Consider the following 17,790-nt stretch of genomic DNA (forward strand, 5'->3'; position numbering starts at 1 on the left):
ACATTGGGGTGCATGTGTCTTTTTGAATTATGATTTTCTCAGGGTATATGCCCAGTAGTGGGATTGCTGGGTCGAATGGTAGTTTTATTTTTAAATTTTTAAGGAACCTCCATACTGTTCTCCATAGTGGCTGTATCAATGTACATTCCCACTAACAGTGCAAGAGGGTTCCCTTTTCTCCACACCCTCTCCAGCATTTATTGTTTGTAGATTTTTTGATGATGGCCATTCTGACTGGTGTGAGGTGATACCTCATTGTAGTTTAGTTTTGATTTGCATTTCTCTAATAATGAGTGATGTTGAGCATCCTTTCATGTGTTTGTTGGCAATCTGTATATCTTCTTTGGAGAAATGTCTATTTAGGTCTTCTGCCCATTTTCGGATTGGGTTGTTTGTTTTTTTGGTATTGAGCTTCATGGGCTGCTTGTAAATTTTGGAGATTAATCCTTTGTCAGTTGCTTCATTTGCAAATATTTTCTCCCATTCTGAGGTTTGTCTTTTCGTCTTGTTTATGGTTTCCTTTGCTGTGCAAAAGCTTTTAAGTTTCATTAGGTCCCATTTGTTGATTTTTGTTTTTATTTCCATTTCTCTAGGAGGTGTGTCAAAAAGGATCTTGCTGTGATTTATGTCATAGAGTGTTCTGCCTGTGTTTCCCTCTAAGAGTTTTATAGTGTCTGGCCTTACATTTAGGTCTTTAATCCATTTTGAGTTTATTTTTGTGTATGGTGTTAGGGAGTTTTCTAATTTCATTCTTTTACATGTAGCTGTCTAGTTTTCCCAGCACCACTTATTGAAGAGGCTGTCTTTTCTCCATTGTATATTCTTGCCTCCTTTATAAAAAATTAGGTGACCATATGTGCGTGAGTTTATCTCTGGGCTTCCTATCCTGTTCCATTGATCTCTATTTCTGTTTTTGTGCCAGTACTGTACTGTGTGGATTACTGCAGCTTTGTAGTATAGTCTGAAGTCCGGGAGCCTGATTCCTCCAGCTCGTTTTTCTTTCTCAAGATTGCTTTGGCTATTTGGGGTCTTTTGTGTTTCCATACAAATTGTGAAATTTTTTGTCCTAGTTCTGTGAAAAATGCCATTGGTAGTTTGATAGGGATTACACTGAATCTGTAGATTGCTTTGGGTAGTATAGTCATTTTCACAGTGTTGATTCTTCCAATCCAAGAACATGGTATATCTCTCCATCTGTTTGTATCATCTTTAATTTCTTTCATCAGTGTCTTACAGTTTTCTTCATATAGGTCTTTTGTCTCCTTAGGTAGGTTTATTCCTAGGTGTTTTATTCTTTTTGTTGTAGTGGTAAATGGGAGTGTTTTCTTAATTTCCCTTTCAGATTTTTCATCATTAGTGTATAGGAATGCAAGAGATTTCTGTGCATTAATTTTGTATCCTGCTACTTTTTTACCAAATTCGTTGATTAGCTCTAGTAGTTTTCTGGTAGCATCTTTAGGATTCTCTATGTATAGTATCATGTCATCTGCAAACAGTGACAGCTTTACTTCTTCTTTTCCAATTTGGATTCCTTTTATTTCTTTTTCTTCTCTGATTGCTGTGGCTAGGACTTCCAAAACTATGTTGAATAATAGTGGTGAGAGTGGACAACCTTCTCTTGTTCCTGATCTTAGAGGAAATGGTTTCAGTTTTTCACCATTGAGAATGATGTTGGCTGTGGGTTTGTCATATATGGCCTTTATTATGTTAAGGTAAGTTCCCTCTATGCCCACTTTCTGGAGACTTTTTATCATAAATGGTGTTGAATTTTGTCAAAAACTTTTTCTGTATCTATTGAGATGATCATATGGTTTTTCTCCTTCAATTTGTTAATATGGTTTATCACGTTGATTGATTGGCATATATTGAAGAATCCTTGCATTCCTGGGATAAACCCTACTTGATCATGGTGTATGATCCTTTTAATGTGCTGTTGGATTCTGTTTGCTAGTATTTTGTTGAGGATTTTTGTATCTATGTTCATCAGTGATATTGGCCTGTAGTTTTCTTTCTTTGTGACATCTTTGTCTGGTTTTGGTATCAGGGTGATGATGGCCTCATAGAATGAGTTTGGGCATGTTCCTTCCTCTGCAATTTTTTGGAAGAGTTTGAGAAGGATGGGTGTTAGCTCTTCTCTAAATGTTTGATAGAATTCACCTGTGAATCCATCTGGTCCTGGGCTTTTGTTGGAAGATTTTTTATCACAGTCTCAATTTCAGGGCTTGTGACTGGTCTGTTTATATTTTCTATCTCTTCCTGGTTCAGTCTTGGAAGGTTGTGCTTTCCTAAGAAATTGTCCTTTTTCTTCCAGGTTGTCCATTGTATTGGCATATGGTTGCTTGTAGTAGTCTCTCCTGATCCTTTGTATTTCTGCAGTGTCAGTTGTTTCTTCTCCTTTTTCTTTTCTAATTCTATTGATTTGAGTCTTCTCCCTTTTTTTCTTGATGAGTCTGGCTAATGGTTTATCAATTTTGTTTATCTTCTCAAAGAACCAGCTTTTAGTTTTATTGATCTTTGCTATTGTTTTATTCATTTATTTCTGATCTGATCTTTATGATTTCTTTCCTTCTGCTAACTTTCGGGGTTTTTTGTTCCCCTTTCTCCAGTACCTTTAGGTGTAATGTTAGGTTGTTTATTTGAGATGTTTCTTGTTTCTTGAGGTAGGATTGTACTGCTATAAACTTCCCTCTTAGAACTGCTTTTGCTGCATCCCATAGGTTTTGGGTCATTGTGTTTTCATTGTCATTTGTTTCTGGTATTTTTTGATTTCCTCTTTGATTTCTTCAGTGATCTCTTGGTTATTTAGTAGTGTATTGTTTAGCCTCCATGTGTTTGTATTTTTTACAGGTTTTTTTCCTGTAATTGATATCTAGCCTCATAGCATTGTGGTTGGTAAGATGCTTGATATGATTTCAATTTTCCTAAATTTACCGAGGCTTGATTTGTGACCCAAGATATAATCTATCCTGGAGAATGTTCCATGAGCACTTGAGAAGAAAGTGTATTCTGTTGTTTTTGGATGGAATGTCCTATAAATATCAATTAAGTCCATCTTGTTTAATGTATCATTTAAAGCTTGTGTTTCCTTATTTATTTTCATTTTGGATGATCTGTCCATTGGTGAAAGTGGGGTGTTAAAGTCCCCTACTATGATTGTGTTACTGTGGATTTCCTCTTTTATGGCTGTTAGAATTTGCCTTATGTATTAAGGTGCTCCTATGTTGGGTGCATAAATATTTACAATTCTTATATCTTCTTCTTGGATTGATCCCTTGATCATTATGTAGTGTCCTTCTTTGTCTCTTGTAAAGTCTTTGTTTTAAAGTCTATTTTGTCTGATATGAGAATCGCTACTCCAGCTTTCTTTTGATTTCCATTTGCATGGAATATCTTTTCTCATCCCCTCACCTTCAGTCTGTATGTGTCCCTAGGTCTGAAGTGGGTCTCTTGTAGACAGCATATATACGGGTCTTGTTTTTGTATCCATTCAGCCAGTCTGTGTCTCTTGGTTGGAGTATTTAATCCATTTACATTTAAGGTAGTTATCGATATGTATGTTCCTATTACCATTTTCTTAATTGTTTTGGGTTTGTTATTGTAGGTCTTTTCCTTCTCTTGTGTTTCCTGCCTAGAGAAGTTCCTTTAGCATTTGTTGTAAAGCTGGTTTAGTGGTACTGAATTCTCTTAGCTTTTGCTCAGCAATGCCTTCTTACTCTAAAAATTTCTTTGGTAGCCACACTATAGAAGCACTTAATTACAAGCAAATTTTTTGGAAGTTATTAGCATTTGTATAAAGGTTATATTAATGTTCACCTAATAGAAGGACAAAACAATTATCTGGTACTAAATGAGTCATGGTTTTTATTTTAACATATGCTTTTTATTTTAACATGTGTATAATGCATCTGTAAATGCTGAATTAATGCCTTTACTCTTGGCATTTAAAATGTGTGAATGCTATATTATATACAAATACCCTGTCATAATAAAATGGTGCCTATTATTTGACAATAATTATGTATACAATTTGGCATAATAATTTCTGAAAGGTAAAAGCATTTTAAGAAATGTTCCATCTTAGAAGTTGGAATTTATGTTCTCAAAGTATTAATTATTTTACACATAGCAAACGTTTAAATTATGATACATATTAAAACCCACTCAAACGAAGGTGGTAATGTAATTTATGTAAGGAATAATACGTACATGAATGAGAAAGAACAGTATTTAAAAAGCGAAATATATATATGCTGTGTAACTTACATATTTAAGATATTTCTTGTTTAGAAGGTAGTTATTAGATAGGCAAGTTGGAGGAAGGGGAGGACACACTGAATAGTATATTGGCAAGCTTCCTAAAATGCATATGCATAGTAATTAGAGGCATATTGATTTTTAAATGTCAGCCAGCTTTTATTCTCTTCCTTTTCTATCATGTATTTGTATGAACAGTGACTATTCTTACTTCTAAAAGAGGCTCATGAAGCTTTTAGTGATCATTAGTTATATAGGAAATAAATTACCACTGCTATATAAAACTAACATTAAATTTGTGATACTAGCAGTTTGTGAGAGATTTAAAGTTTTGCTGCTTTGATTAATTTCTTATTTGTCAAATGATAGTGAAGAAATTCTCCATTTCCTAGTTGAGATTTGGGGACATTTCTTATGCTTTTTACTTGCATCCAGTGAACAAGTATCCCTTTAGTCATGTTTGTAACCTTCAACAACATGCTAAAAGGCATAACTGTAAGTATCACTCACATGCCGAACTTAAGTACTGTAGCTTTTTGCTAAATTGGTTTAATTTGTTATTGTGTTTGTCAGCTATTAGCTTTCCTTTAGTGGCCTTCAGTACTTTATAGGCCTTTAAAGAATGTAGGGAACAGAGGATGTTGCTAGGAGATAGAATATCTATCTACCTTATTTCATAAAATCTAAGGTGCTTTAAGAGTGAACTTTATTAGTCTTACTAGACCAAGTCAGTGGAAGGTTAAGTAGGGGTAGAAAAATTTCCCCTTCTTTTCTTCTAGGTTCTTTGGTGTAATAATTAAATTGACATAGGACAGATTAACAGGAGAAAAACATATTTAGGTTAGTATGTACGGGATCCCCAAAGATAAGAGACTCAAGGGTAGGTCGAGCAGTTGAGGCTTATGTGCCATCCTGTGCTAAGGAATGGGATAAGGGCCTGCGTCTTCAAAGGGGAGGAGGGTAACTCACAGGATGATGAGAAGAACAGATGTTTTGTATTTAGAAGTTTGCCCTGCCATGCAGATAGGTCTTTCAGATAAAAACATTATCTATGGTAATAGCTCTCTTTCTGGGCCAGGCCCCCTATCTAAGTTCTTTTAGGCAGTTACGGGAGAGGTAAACGTTTTTCCTGAGTCTCCTAGGTCTTGATTGCCTTCAGCTCAAAATAATCCACACGTCAAGGTGGTGTATTTTGGGTTGGTGTATTCTCCCCTTCACTAATCATACAACCATCTCACACTGTCACCTGGTGACAGTGATTACAAGATACCGTAGAGTAATTAATTTAATTATGACCTTCTCATACCCAGCACGACTACATGCTCCACAAGCATAGTTCTAATGATGGTATTTCCTTATTCACAGTGTTTCAATGTAGTCAAGAATGATAGCCCTCTTTAAATAGGAAGGAAGGAATGATGCAGGGAAGGTAACCATTTTACCCCCACCCTCTAGATGGTTTGATTTTTATTTTCATGTGCATTTATTGTCTGTACAAAAAAATAAATATTACTTATGAAATAAAGATAAGGCATTTGACGTTCTTCATGGCCCATTCCAAACCTTCTTCGGGTTTTCATGTCTGACTAACTTATCCCTTACTTCAGCCAGACTTGTTTACTTTTGGTTTCAAACCTTCTGCATTCTCAGGATATAGTTTAAAATTTCTCCCTTTGCCTTACCAACCCTTTAAAAGTTAAGCCTAAATTCCTCTTCAGGCTTCTCCAGCTCCCTCCATAGAAGGTATCTCTCACTCCACTACTTTGCAATGGCAAATATCTCTAGAATAGCATTTATCAGAGGCCACCTTTTGTTAGGGTTAATTGTGTATCTGGTTTTCCTGTTAAATTTTGGGACTGAACTGTTTAGGTTTGTATTATCTCCATAGTGCATAGTATAGACACACAGTGAGTGTTTCTTGAATTGAACTTTTATAGATTTTTAAATATATGCATTGCTTCTTTTAATTCTCCCCTATGTAGTAATTTTGCTAGAATTACTAGTGTGTTAGACTGTTTTACATTTAAGTTGCCATTCTCAATATTTACCCATCATTTTCTGAAGTATAAGAATTATTCCTTTGCTGGTTACTATTCCATCGTGCAAAAAGACAAGAATAATTGCATAGATATTAATTTTTTCATAGTTGGTATCTATTATACAGATTTTGGTAATTATACAACCTCATATTTAAGGAAGAGTATTTTATAAATAATGCTTTTTTTTTCCTTTGTAGGTTACTTCCTCAGAATGTTGGCCTTCTCTATGTTGGAGGTTATGAAAGACCCTTTGCACAAATCAAGGTATGGTTGTTCATTTTCTAGTATATTTTTCCTAGATACAGTTCACTCGTCGAGAACCCACCAAAACCCTGCAAATAACTATCACAAAAATTTGGGAATGTGAATTATTAATTTCATTTGTTTTTGGATATCTCTGATGAAAAAGTAATTCAGTTTTTCAGTGAATCGATTAGTTTAATAATCTTGCCCTTAGTAGCGTTAATTTTGACCATTGCACTTCAGTGATTAGTTAAGAGTACAGTTTAGAGCCACATTACCCTTTTAACCAATAGAATTTTTTTACAGCTTTATTGAGGTATAATAGGCATACGGTAAAATATACATATTTAAACTGTACAATTTGACATACCCTTGTGAAACTATCACCACAATCAAGATAATGAACATATCCATCACCCCTAAAAGTTTCCTTGTGCCCTTTTGAACTCCCCCGGCCTGCCCTTCCTTTTTCTTTTTCAGTCCCCAGGTGACCACTGATCTAATTATTATAGATTAATTTGCACTTTCCAGAATTTTATATAAATGGATCATACTGTATTTCTTTCTCTCTCTCTTTTAGCTTCTTTCATTCAGCGTTATTATTTTGAGATTCACCCATGTTGTTACACTTCAGTAGTTCATTCTTTTTTTATTGCTGAGTAGTATTTCATTATATGGTTTTAGCACAGTTTCTTTATCCTTTCACATGTTGAGAGACATTTGGGTTGTTTCTACTTTTTGACTATTATAAATAAAGCTGCTGTGAACATTTGTGTACAAGTTTCTGTATGGACATATATTTTCATTTCTCATGGGTAGATACCTAAGACCAAAATGGCTGAGTTAAATGGCAGTTGTATGTTTTAACTTTTTAAGAAACTACCAAACTATTTCCCCACCAGCAGGGTGAGTGCCAGTTCCTCCATATCATCATCAACATTTGGTATGGTCAGTCTTTTTAAGTTTAGTCATTCTTATAGGTAGATAGTATTTCATTGGAGTTTTAATTTGCATTTCTGTAATGACTAATAATGTTGAGCATCTTCTCATGTACTTATTTGCCATCTGTACATCTCTAGTGAAGTGTGTGTTCAAAACTTGCCATTTTTTAACTGGGTTTTTTGTTTTCTTACCGTTGAGTTTTGAGCATTCTTTATATATCTTCTGGATGTAAGCCCTTTATCAGATATGGGATTTCTCTTAACAGGATCCTCAAAGAGCAAAAATTCTTAATGTTGGTGAAGTTCAGTTTTTTTTCATGGTTCTTGCTTTTAGTGTTGATCTAAGAAATATTTGCCTAGTCCAAAGGCCAAAAGATTATTCTCCGATGTATTCTTCTAGAATCTTTATAGTTCTAGGTTTTACATTTAAGTTTATTATCCAGTGGAGTTAATTTTTGTATATGATGCAAGGTTCAAGGCATAGAGGAATGTTGTCCCCCTACACCCCAACCTTTTTTTGGCCCGTGGCTATCCAGTTGTTCCGAAACCATTTGTTAAAAAGGGTATTCTTTCCACCATTGAAGTGCCTTTGCATCTTAGTTGAAAATCAATTCACCATATGTGTGTGAGTCTATTTCTGAGCTCTTTATTCTGTTCCATTGACCTATGTATCTATCCCTCTACCAATATCGCACTGTCTTGATTTTTGCAGCTTTAGAATAAGTCATGAAGTCAGGTAGTGTAAATCCTGAAACTTTGTTCTTTTTCAAAGTTGTTTAGACTACTCTGGGTTCCTTTAATTTCCATGTGAATGTTAGAATCATCTTGTCAATTTCTGTAAAAATGCCTGCTGGAATTTTGATCTGGATCACGTTGAATCTGGAAATCAATTTGAAGAGAAATGACATCATAACCGTATTGAATCTTACAATTCATCAAAGCCACATATTTCTCCATTTATTTAGATCTTTAATGTCTCTCAGCAGTATTTCATTGTTTCAGTGTGTTAGTCTTGCACATTTAAAAGTAAATTTATGTGTAAATATTTTGTATTTGTGATGCTAGTTTAAAAGTATTTTTTATTTCAATTTACGATTGTTCATTGCTAGTAAATAAAAAGACGATTAAATTTTGTGTGTTTACTTTAAATCCTACAACTTTACTCAATTAGTAATTCTAGTAGCTTTTTTGTAGATTTCATAGGATTTTCTACATAAATGATTATGTCATCTACTAATAGGCACTTTTCTTTTTCCTTTCTGATCTTGATATTGATACCTTTTATTGCTTTTTCTTGCTTTAGTGCACTGGCTAAAACCTACAGTACAAAGTTGATTAGAAATGGTGAGAACAGACATCCTTGCCTTGTTCCTGATCTTAGAGGGAAAGCATTCAATTTTTTGTCAAAAATTGTTTTTATAGCAATATTAGTTGAGGGTTGAAGCACAGATTCCAACTAGGCTTTCTTGTAAAAAGTGGAATAATATTATGAACGTTCAAGGCAGTAAATAAAAAGAAAGGTTTGCAGTCATCCTTTTCCTTTGTTATTTTAACTTTATTAATGTTTTCTGACAGACCTGTAAAATTTGATTTGTTTTTTGGTTTAGTATTGGATTTTTCCTCACACTTGTTTCTTGGCTCCATGAGTTCATTATTTTTCTCACGTTTATTTGTCAGATGTGATTTTGAATTCCTTTCCCCCTACATATATGACATATTTTTATGCTTTGAAAAACAAAGATTTTTCAGAATAGACTGAGCCTGAATAGGACATATAAGATATTTAATACTGAGGCAGTTTAGTCACATTATTGACATTTTAAAATGAAAAACCTTCTTTAGCTACCATAGCATCAGCACTTCTTTAAATACCTTCCTTAATTTAACTTAAGACACTCTCAAAAGTCCACATTAGGGTCTTAAATTGTGGACCCTCTTGAACGTTTCTGATTCCCTAAGTAATGACAAGCATTCAGGTACATTTTTTTTAATTCTATTTTTAACATCCCTGGAACACAAGTGGAGTTGGCAAGAGTCTCTTCATAAACCTCCCTCACTATCCTGTTCACCAAATTCTCCAGTAGAGGCAGGAATTGTAATAAGTTTCAGCAGAAACATTTCTAAAAGCCCAATTTTTTTTCTGTCCATTGGTTTGGAAAATCCTGTTTCTCTGTATTAGAACTGAAATAATGAAAAAGTGAGAGGCTTATCTGATATATTTAAGGAAGGGTAGAATTTGTGCATGTGTGTGTGTGTTACATGTTGTCTCAAAAACATAAGTGTATGTATGTATGAGGGTGATTCCTCCATCACTCACCTGATTCATTAACATATCATTTTCTTTATCCAAGCCGTTTCTAACAAGCCCAGTGACAGAGGTCAATCCTTTGTCAACCCTTTATGCCTGGATAATCAACTCAATAGAAAAAAGTCCATTATTTTAGGGCATCTTTTTCCTTTGATGTTGCTATGGGAAAGGTTTCTCTCATGTACTGTGAAAGGATTTCTTATCCTCATTAATTGTTGAAGTTCTTTTATAATTCCTGTGGTTCTTATGAAAATGCTGTATAGATCCCTACCTAATTAGAATGCTTGTAAGTTAATTGGAAAACAATTTAAAAAAATCATAGTTTAAATGCTTGAGATTAGGCTAGAAATTTAAGGTTCATTCCCTGCCCCTTGCCTTGCATCTGACTTCTTCTGGACATGAAATACCAGTATTTGTTTGCTGTTAAACTAAATGTAATGATGCTGTAGTGTGTGGCATAGATATCAGATATAACCTTTAATAAATAGAAACTGTTTTGCTTTCTTAAGAGAGTATTGGTTGAATTTTTTTTTTTTTTATAAATCAAGATAGAAAATTTTTCATTTGAATATTTAGGAAAAGGAATTCTCATTTATTAACATCCTAGGACTAAGTGTGAGTGGCTTGGTGTTAGAGGCTACATTTGTTAAAGTGGCATTTTACATTTGTATTTCTAAAAAGGAGCTCTGATTTATAAAGATCAGAAAGAGAAAAAGGAAAACACAAAAAGGATGGTGGATATTTGGGCTAGTGTTAAATGAGTTCAGAAAATTTGCTGTAACGTGACAATAGATGTATGTACTATTAGCATATAACATGAATTGTTACAACCACTCTTTCTCTCTCTCTCTGTCTCTCCCTCCCTCCCTCTCCCGTTATTACCCATCTTTTAGTTTTAGTTTTCTGTCCAAGCCCTAGGTAAAGATACCAGTGTGTACAAACATGGGACTTCATTACAGTCTTAGACCAGTACATCTTCATGCTAGTTTCAGGTTTCATTATTTTTAGAGGAAGTTATTCCAACTTTACCTTTTATATCTCTTAACATCTTCTGAAAGTCATCAGAATAAGTTTTCATGGGAAATTTGTCATCTGAAGAACTTGATTTTAAACATGCATGATTATTCTCTTATTTTAAACTAAAATATGATAAACTAAATAAAACACTGATCATTTTATAATGAGTTGTAATACAGAGTAAGAAAACAATTGCCTCACATATCCACAGCTGTTGTTTAGTGCTGTAAATGAAGTAGATTTCACCCTCATCCAAGACTAACTTCTTTCAACTTTATTGAGATTAAGATAAGTTTCTAGATGTACTGGGCTGTGTGTGACTTAGGGTTTTCTTAAGTAAGAGATATGTTTCATTATATCTTTATATGTAGTCTTTGAAATTCAAAAGGGAAGTTTTGAAAAAAGTAAAATTTTACTTAATTCTTATTTGTATGCTTTCAAGTTGTCAGAAGCTTTTTGGGGTGGAGGAGTGGTTATTTCTGTATATCTTTGCATAATACCTTTATCTTAATTCAGTGCGTATATAATTCTGTTGTTCATAGTTTATTTTTGTAGACATGGTCAAGTTTAAATAATAGTTTACATTTTATTTATTTATTTTAAAATTTATTTATTTATTTATTTTTGGCTGCATTGGGTCTTTGTTGCTGTGTGCGGGCTTTCTCTAGTTGTGGCGAGCGAGGGCTACTCTTCATTGCGGTGCGAGGGCTTCTCATTGTGGTGGCTTCTCTTGTTGCGGAGCACAGGCTCTAGGCACGTGGGCTTCAGTAGTTGTGGCACGTGGGCTCAGTAGTTGTGGCTCGCGGGCTCTAGAGCACAGGCTCAGTAGTTGTGGCGCATGGGCTTAGTTGCTCCGCGGCATGTGGGATCTTCCCGGACCAGTGATCGAACCCATGTCCCCTGCATTGGTAGGCAGATTCTTAACCACTGAGCCACCAGGGAAGTCCCAATAGTTTACATTTTATACCTATTATTCTGTGTTGTTTTCTAAAGCATTTTACGGTGCAGTAAAAATCTCAGTGCTATTCTCATAGGGTTCTAGTCCTGGAGGCTCCACTTACCAGCCATAATCCATAAAACCAAGAAGGATTGAAGCCTGTCAGCATCACTTTTAGTCAACTCAAGGATCGTTATGGAAAGTCTCAGAGCCACAGGGCTGTCCCTCTCCACCGGGCTTGGTATTAGTTGCCTCTTGACAGCCCAAGAAGTGTGTGAAGCTGTGAGGCTGAGTCACATACAATTTTCACTTTGACACTGCGGAATGGCTGAAAAATGTCTTTTGTATTTTAACTATGAATTCCATGCAGCAGCCATATGTGAAATGTAAGGAGTATAACCGTTATTCTGAGGCAGTTATTTTATAGTCAGTACAGCTGGGTTATTCTCTGCCTTAGAGCTTGGTTCCATCCCTGCTGAGGGACTGGGTGCCATTAGTCACAGTCTCATACTCTAGGCTTTCTGAGCTTCAGTTTTTAAGTCTCTTTACAGCCCAGGAAATATAAAATTGGTGTAAAATTGGTGTTTGTATTCATATACATATGCAATAGATGCAAAGAAATAGTGATCTCTTCTTCATTTTTGAAATCATATTTGAAAATCCATCAAACCATTCCCTTAGACTTTTTTAAGTTAAAAAAAGTAGAATATTTTTCCTTTTCAGGTATATTGAGCTTGGATTGTTATTTGTTACTTAAAAATGTCTTTGAAATGCCTAATAATGTGTCAATTTTAATTTTTAGGGTAAATTAAATTTAAAAATAAAGTATTTATTTGGGGTCTCTCTTAGGAAATACTGAAAAAACTAGGAAAACTGATTTGTTTTGTTCACTGACTGATGATGTTTTAGAAAATGTGTGGCTCATTAGATCAACACTTTTTACTAAAGGAAATTATTTAACATCCATATTTTAAATCTCTAAAATATCTGAAGTACTACATCAGATATAGATGCAGGCCTAGAACTGAGTATTATAGTTTAGTGGCTTCCAAACTTATCACCATGACCTGTAGGAATGTAAGAAGTGTATTTTCATTGAGTTCTAGCACACATACACATACGTGTATTTATACACACACAACATAAACCAAAGTTTCAAAATAAGTATGATTTTCCATTCTGTTCAGTTTATTTTTCCATTGATTTAGTTTTTAAATGTGGGTCTCAACCCACTAAATTAACTTCTCTGTTTGGAAAATGGGTCACGACTCACAGTTTGGCAAACACTGCTGCAGGGTAGGACTTGTCCAGCTAATGCTGCCATCTGCCACATTGATGCAGTGCAGGCGATGGTGAGGAAGCTTACCTGCCCCTGAGTTGATGATAGTCCTCGGAGTGGCTTTGGAGGGGAAGAAAGTGATGCGATGTCATAGTTGCTGGGGAGAGGGAGGAAGAGAGTATAGGAAAAGATAAATGAGAAGTGCCTTAAGATGTTTTATGGAGCCAAGCAAAGCTATTTTCTATTTCAAAAAGACCCTAATTCTCATAAACAGAGAGACTTCTGTGCCTACTCTGTCTTCCAAGTGATTTCATGTATTTTGAGGCTAGAGAGATAAATAAAGGTAAGATCCCCTTAGATGGAAAAAACAGAAAGAACCGGAGATGAGTGAGAAATTGAGAGAAAGCAGTGGAAGCAGATCTAGATTAGTGTGCCATATTCATTGAATAATGGCTCAGTTTTCTGTAGTACTGTGAGTGGAGAGGCAAATTTTCAGTGTCTCATGTTGCAGTAATCAGAGCGGACATGGGTATTTCTTTGTTGAAAGCAGATTCAGAAAGTGAAAAAAAACTTTAAAAAAAACAAACAACTCACAAACTGTAATGGAAGCCAAAAGTCTCTCTACTTATATGCAATAACTATTAAGTTGCTGACAGCATTTTATCCTGCACACTTGCTGACAGAGTGCTTCAGGGCCACTGCTGGGCTCTCTAGTGAGCCCATCTAGTAACTTTCTGGATGTTAAAAATCATGCATTGTTACCAACAAATCACATCGAAACTTCAGACTTAGGGTTCCAGAAAGTATTCAATAGCAGTAGTTTTCCTGCCATTTTTACCAAGGTGCTTTTGGCCATGTTATTGCCAAAACTGAGTAACACTTAAGGCCTGTGGTCATACATGTTTCAGTTTCAGTATTCTTACCTTCATGTCCTTAAAAAATTTATCTGTTTGCAAGAATATGAGTCCCATAGGGCTGGGCTGTGTCTTGTGTACTTCTGTATCCTCAGCAATTAGCCTAGTGCCTGAGACATAAAAACACTAAATAAATATTTAACATTATTATTGAAGAATGCCTAGAAAACCAAATATTGCTTTTTTTTTTTTTAATTGAGGTATAGTTGATATATAGCATATTAGTTTCAGGTGTAAAACATAATGATCCAATATTGTACACATTGCAAAATGATCACCACAATAAGTCTACTTAACATCCATCCCTTTACATAGTTACAAAACAATTTCTTCTTGTGATGAGAACTTTTAAGATCTACTCTTTTAGCAACTTTCAAATATACAATGCAGTATTATTAACGATAGTCACCCTGCTGTTAACATTACATCTCCAAGACGTATCTACCTTATAATTGGAAGTTTGTACCTTTTGACCCCCTTCTTCGTCCATTTCTCCCACCCTCACCCCCTGCTTGCAGCAACGACTAATCTGTTCTCTGTATCTATGAGCTTGTTGTTGTTGTTGTTGTTGTTGTTTTAAACCATCAAGTATTTACCATGAAGTTCATCAAAGTATTTAAAACTCTGGTTCTAATTACATACATATTTACTGCCTTAAAACTTTATTTTCTGATCTCTTGAGCTGGGATATCTTTGAGGCAATATAAATTAATTTTACTTTCTAATTTAAGATTGTGGTTGTAAATTGTTATTAACATCAGTAACTTTATTTGAAATGTGGATTTTGTGAATTATTCTGAGAACATTTTAAATCTAGTCCTCAAATTATTTTCCAATTAAGAAAGCATTTTTCTTAGCTGGATATTCCAACTACTTTCAATCTCTCTTGAGCTAGCCACTTTATAGAAAAATATTAGAAATCATTTTAGCATATTCTAGTTTTTTTGAAAACCAGATCTATCATATCAAGCTGACTTCTTGTTACATGTGATTTGGAGAGAAAAAGACTAAACAATTCTTTTTTGTAATTTTGAAATGTTCTCAAAAAAGGAAATGGTATCATGCTTACTTACATATTTATAATGCACTGGACATCCTATTTTGGTGAAAGGAAATAACATGGTGTTTCTTATCCTGTTGGGTTTTTTCCCTACCAATGTTTTACTTCTAAAAAGAATTTCAAACGCACTGACAACCATGTAAATAGAAAAGGTAATATCTAAAATGACTATTGTAGAAGTCATATTTCTGACAAATGCCATGGTTTCTGATCTAGATTGTACATTAGACATCTAGAAGTTATGTATTTCACTTTTTCCCACAAAAGGAGAAAAATAATTTCTCCAGTAAATAGTCAGGAAGGAATATTACTTGTCCGCTTGCCTAATAAAGTTTGAAAAAACAACCCTGCCCCCCCCCCCCAAGGCAGAGGTGGCAATAAAGACCCATTTCAAGTGTATCATGGCCATGATTCAGGCAGCTAGGGAAGCTCCAGACTGGTGTTCTCTTTGTTGACCCTTTGAGAACAATAACAAACTATGAAACTCTGAGACTAGATAATACAAATCCATTAATGTTGCCAATGATTTGTAATGGGCACTATTAAAGTTGGTACCTTGAGCACCTTCAGAAGTTTGAGACTACTGCAGTAAGTGATATTCTGTCATAAGTAGATATGGTAATTGTAAGTTATGGGTAGGAGGGATCCTTTTTTTTTTCTTTGAATTTTATTTTATTTTTTTATACAGCAGGTTATTATTAGTTATCCATTTTATACATATTAGTGTATATATGTCAATCCCAATCTCCCAAATCATCACAGGACCACCACCACCCCCTGCTGCTTTCCCCCCTTGGTGTCCATATGTTTGTTCTCTACATCTGTGTCTCAATTTCTTCCCTGCAAACCGGTTCATCTGTACCATTTTTCTAGGTTCCACGTATATGCGTTAATATATGATATTTGTTTTTCTCTTTCTGACTTACTTCACTCTGTGTGACAGTCTCTAGATCCATCCACGTCTCTACAGATGACCCAATTTCGTTCCTTTTTATGGCAGAGTAATATTCCATTGTATATATGTACCACATCTTCTTAATCCATTCGTCTGTCGATGGGCATTTAGGCTGCTTCCATGACCTGGCTACTGTAAATAGTGCTGCAATGAACATTGTGGTGAATGTGTCTTTTTGAATTATGGTTTTCTCTGTTTATATGCCCAGTAGTGGGATTGCTGGGTCATATGGTAATTCTATTTTTAGTTTTTTAAAGAACCTCCATACTGTTCTCCATAGTGATTGTATCAATTTACATTCCCACAAATAGTGCAGGAGGGTTCCCTTTTCTCCACACCCTCTCCAGCATTTGTTGTTTGTAGATTTTCTGATGATGCCAATTCTAACTGGTGTGAGATGCTACCTCATTGTAGTTTTGGTTTATATTTCTCTAATAATTAGTGATGTTGAGCAGCTTTTCACGTGCTTCTTGGCCATCTGTATGTCTTCTTGGGACAAATATCTATTTAGGTCATCTGCCCATTTTTGGATTGGGTTGTTTGTTTTTTTTTTTACTGTTGAGCTGCACGAGCTGTTTATATATATTGGAGATTAATCCTTTGTCCGTTGATTCATTTGTAAATATTTTCTCCCATTCTGAGGGCTGTCTTTTCGTCTTGTTTGTAGTTTCCTTTGCTTTGCAAAAGCTTTTAAGTTTCATGAGGTCCCATTTGTTGATTTTTGTTTTCATTTCCATTTCTCTAGGAGGTGGGTCAAAAAGGATCTTGCTGTGATTTATGTCATAGGGTGTTCTGCATATGTTTTCCTCTAAGAGTTTTATAGTGTCTGACCTTACATTTAGGTCTTTAATCCATTTTGAGTTTATTTTTGTGTATGGTGTTAGGGAGTGTTCTAATTTCATTCTTTTACATGTAGCTGTCCAGTTTTCCCAGCACACTTACTAAAGAGACTGTCTTTTCTCCATTGTATATCCTTGCCTCCTTTGTCATAGATTAGTTGACCATAGGTGTGTGGGTTTACCTCTGGGCTTTCTATCCTGTTCCATTGATACATATTTCTGTTTTTGTGCCAGTACCATACTGTCTTGATTACTGTAGCTTTGTAGTATAGCCTGAAGTCTGGGAGCCTGATTCCTCCAGCTCCATTTTTCTTTCTCAAGATTGCTTTGGCTATTCGGGGTCTTTTGTGTTTCCATACAAATTGTAAAACTTTTCGTTCTAGCTCTGTGAAAAATGCCATAGGTAGTTTGATAGGGATTGCATTGAATCTGTAGTTTGCTTTGGGTAGTACAGTCGTTTTCACAATATTGATTCTTCCAATCCAAGAACATGGTATATCTCTCCATCTGTTTATATCATCTTTAATTTCTTTCATCAGTGTCTTATAGTTTTCTGCATGCAGGTCTTTTGTCTCCCTAGGTAGGTTTATTCCTAGGTATTTTATTCTTTTTCTTGCAATGGTAAATGGGAGTGTTTCCTTAATTTCTCCTTTCATCATTAGTGTATAGGAATGCAAGAGATTTCTGTGCATTAATTTTGTATCCTGCAACTTTACCAAATTCATTGATTAGCTCTAGTAGTTTTCTGGTGGCATCTTTAAGATTCTCTATGTATAATATCATGTCGTCTGCAAACAGTGACAGTTTTACTTCTTCTTTTCCAATTTGGATTCCTTTTATTTCTTTTTCTTCTCTGATTGCTGTGGCTAGGACTTCCAAAACTATGTTGAATAATAGTGATGAGAGTGGACATCCTTGTCTTGTTCCTGATCTTAGAGGAAATGCTTTCAGTTTTTCACCATTGAGAATGATGTTTGCTGTGGGTTTGTCATATATGGCCTTTA

General features: G+C 35.0%; 1 protein-coding gene across 2 annotated transcripts in view; it reads left to right on the plus strand.

Annotated features, from left to right (window-relative positions):
- The window catches only part of RNGTT (RNA guanylyltransferase and 5'-phosphatase), a 234,513-nt gene that overhangs the window by 179,109 nt on the left and 37,614 nt on the right, over positions 1-17,790 (plus strand). For both annotated transcript variants that reach the window (XM_061206736.1, XM_061206737.1), the window contains exon 14: positions 6,491-6,557. In XM_061206736.1, coding sequence (XP_061062719.1) covers positions 6,491-6,557 — 67 coding nt within the window. The remainder of the gene's footprint in view (positions 1-6,490; positions 6,558-17,790) is intronic.

Source organism: Eubalaena glacialis, chromosome 12, assembly GCF_028564815.1.
Source record: "Eubalaena glacialis isolate mEubGla1 chromosome 12, mEubGla1.1.hap2.+ XY, whole genome shotgun sequence".
NCBI classification, from domain to species: Eukaryota; Metazoa; Chordata; class Mammalia; order Artiodactyla; family Balaenidae; genus Eubalaena; species Eubalaena glacialis.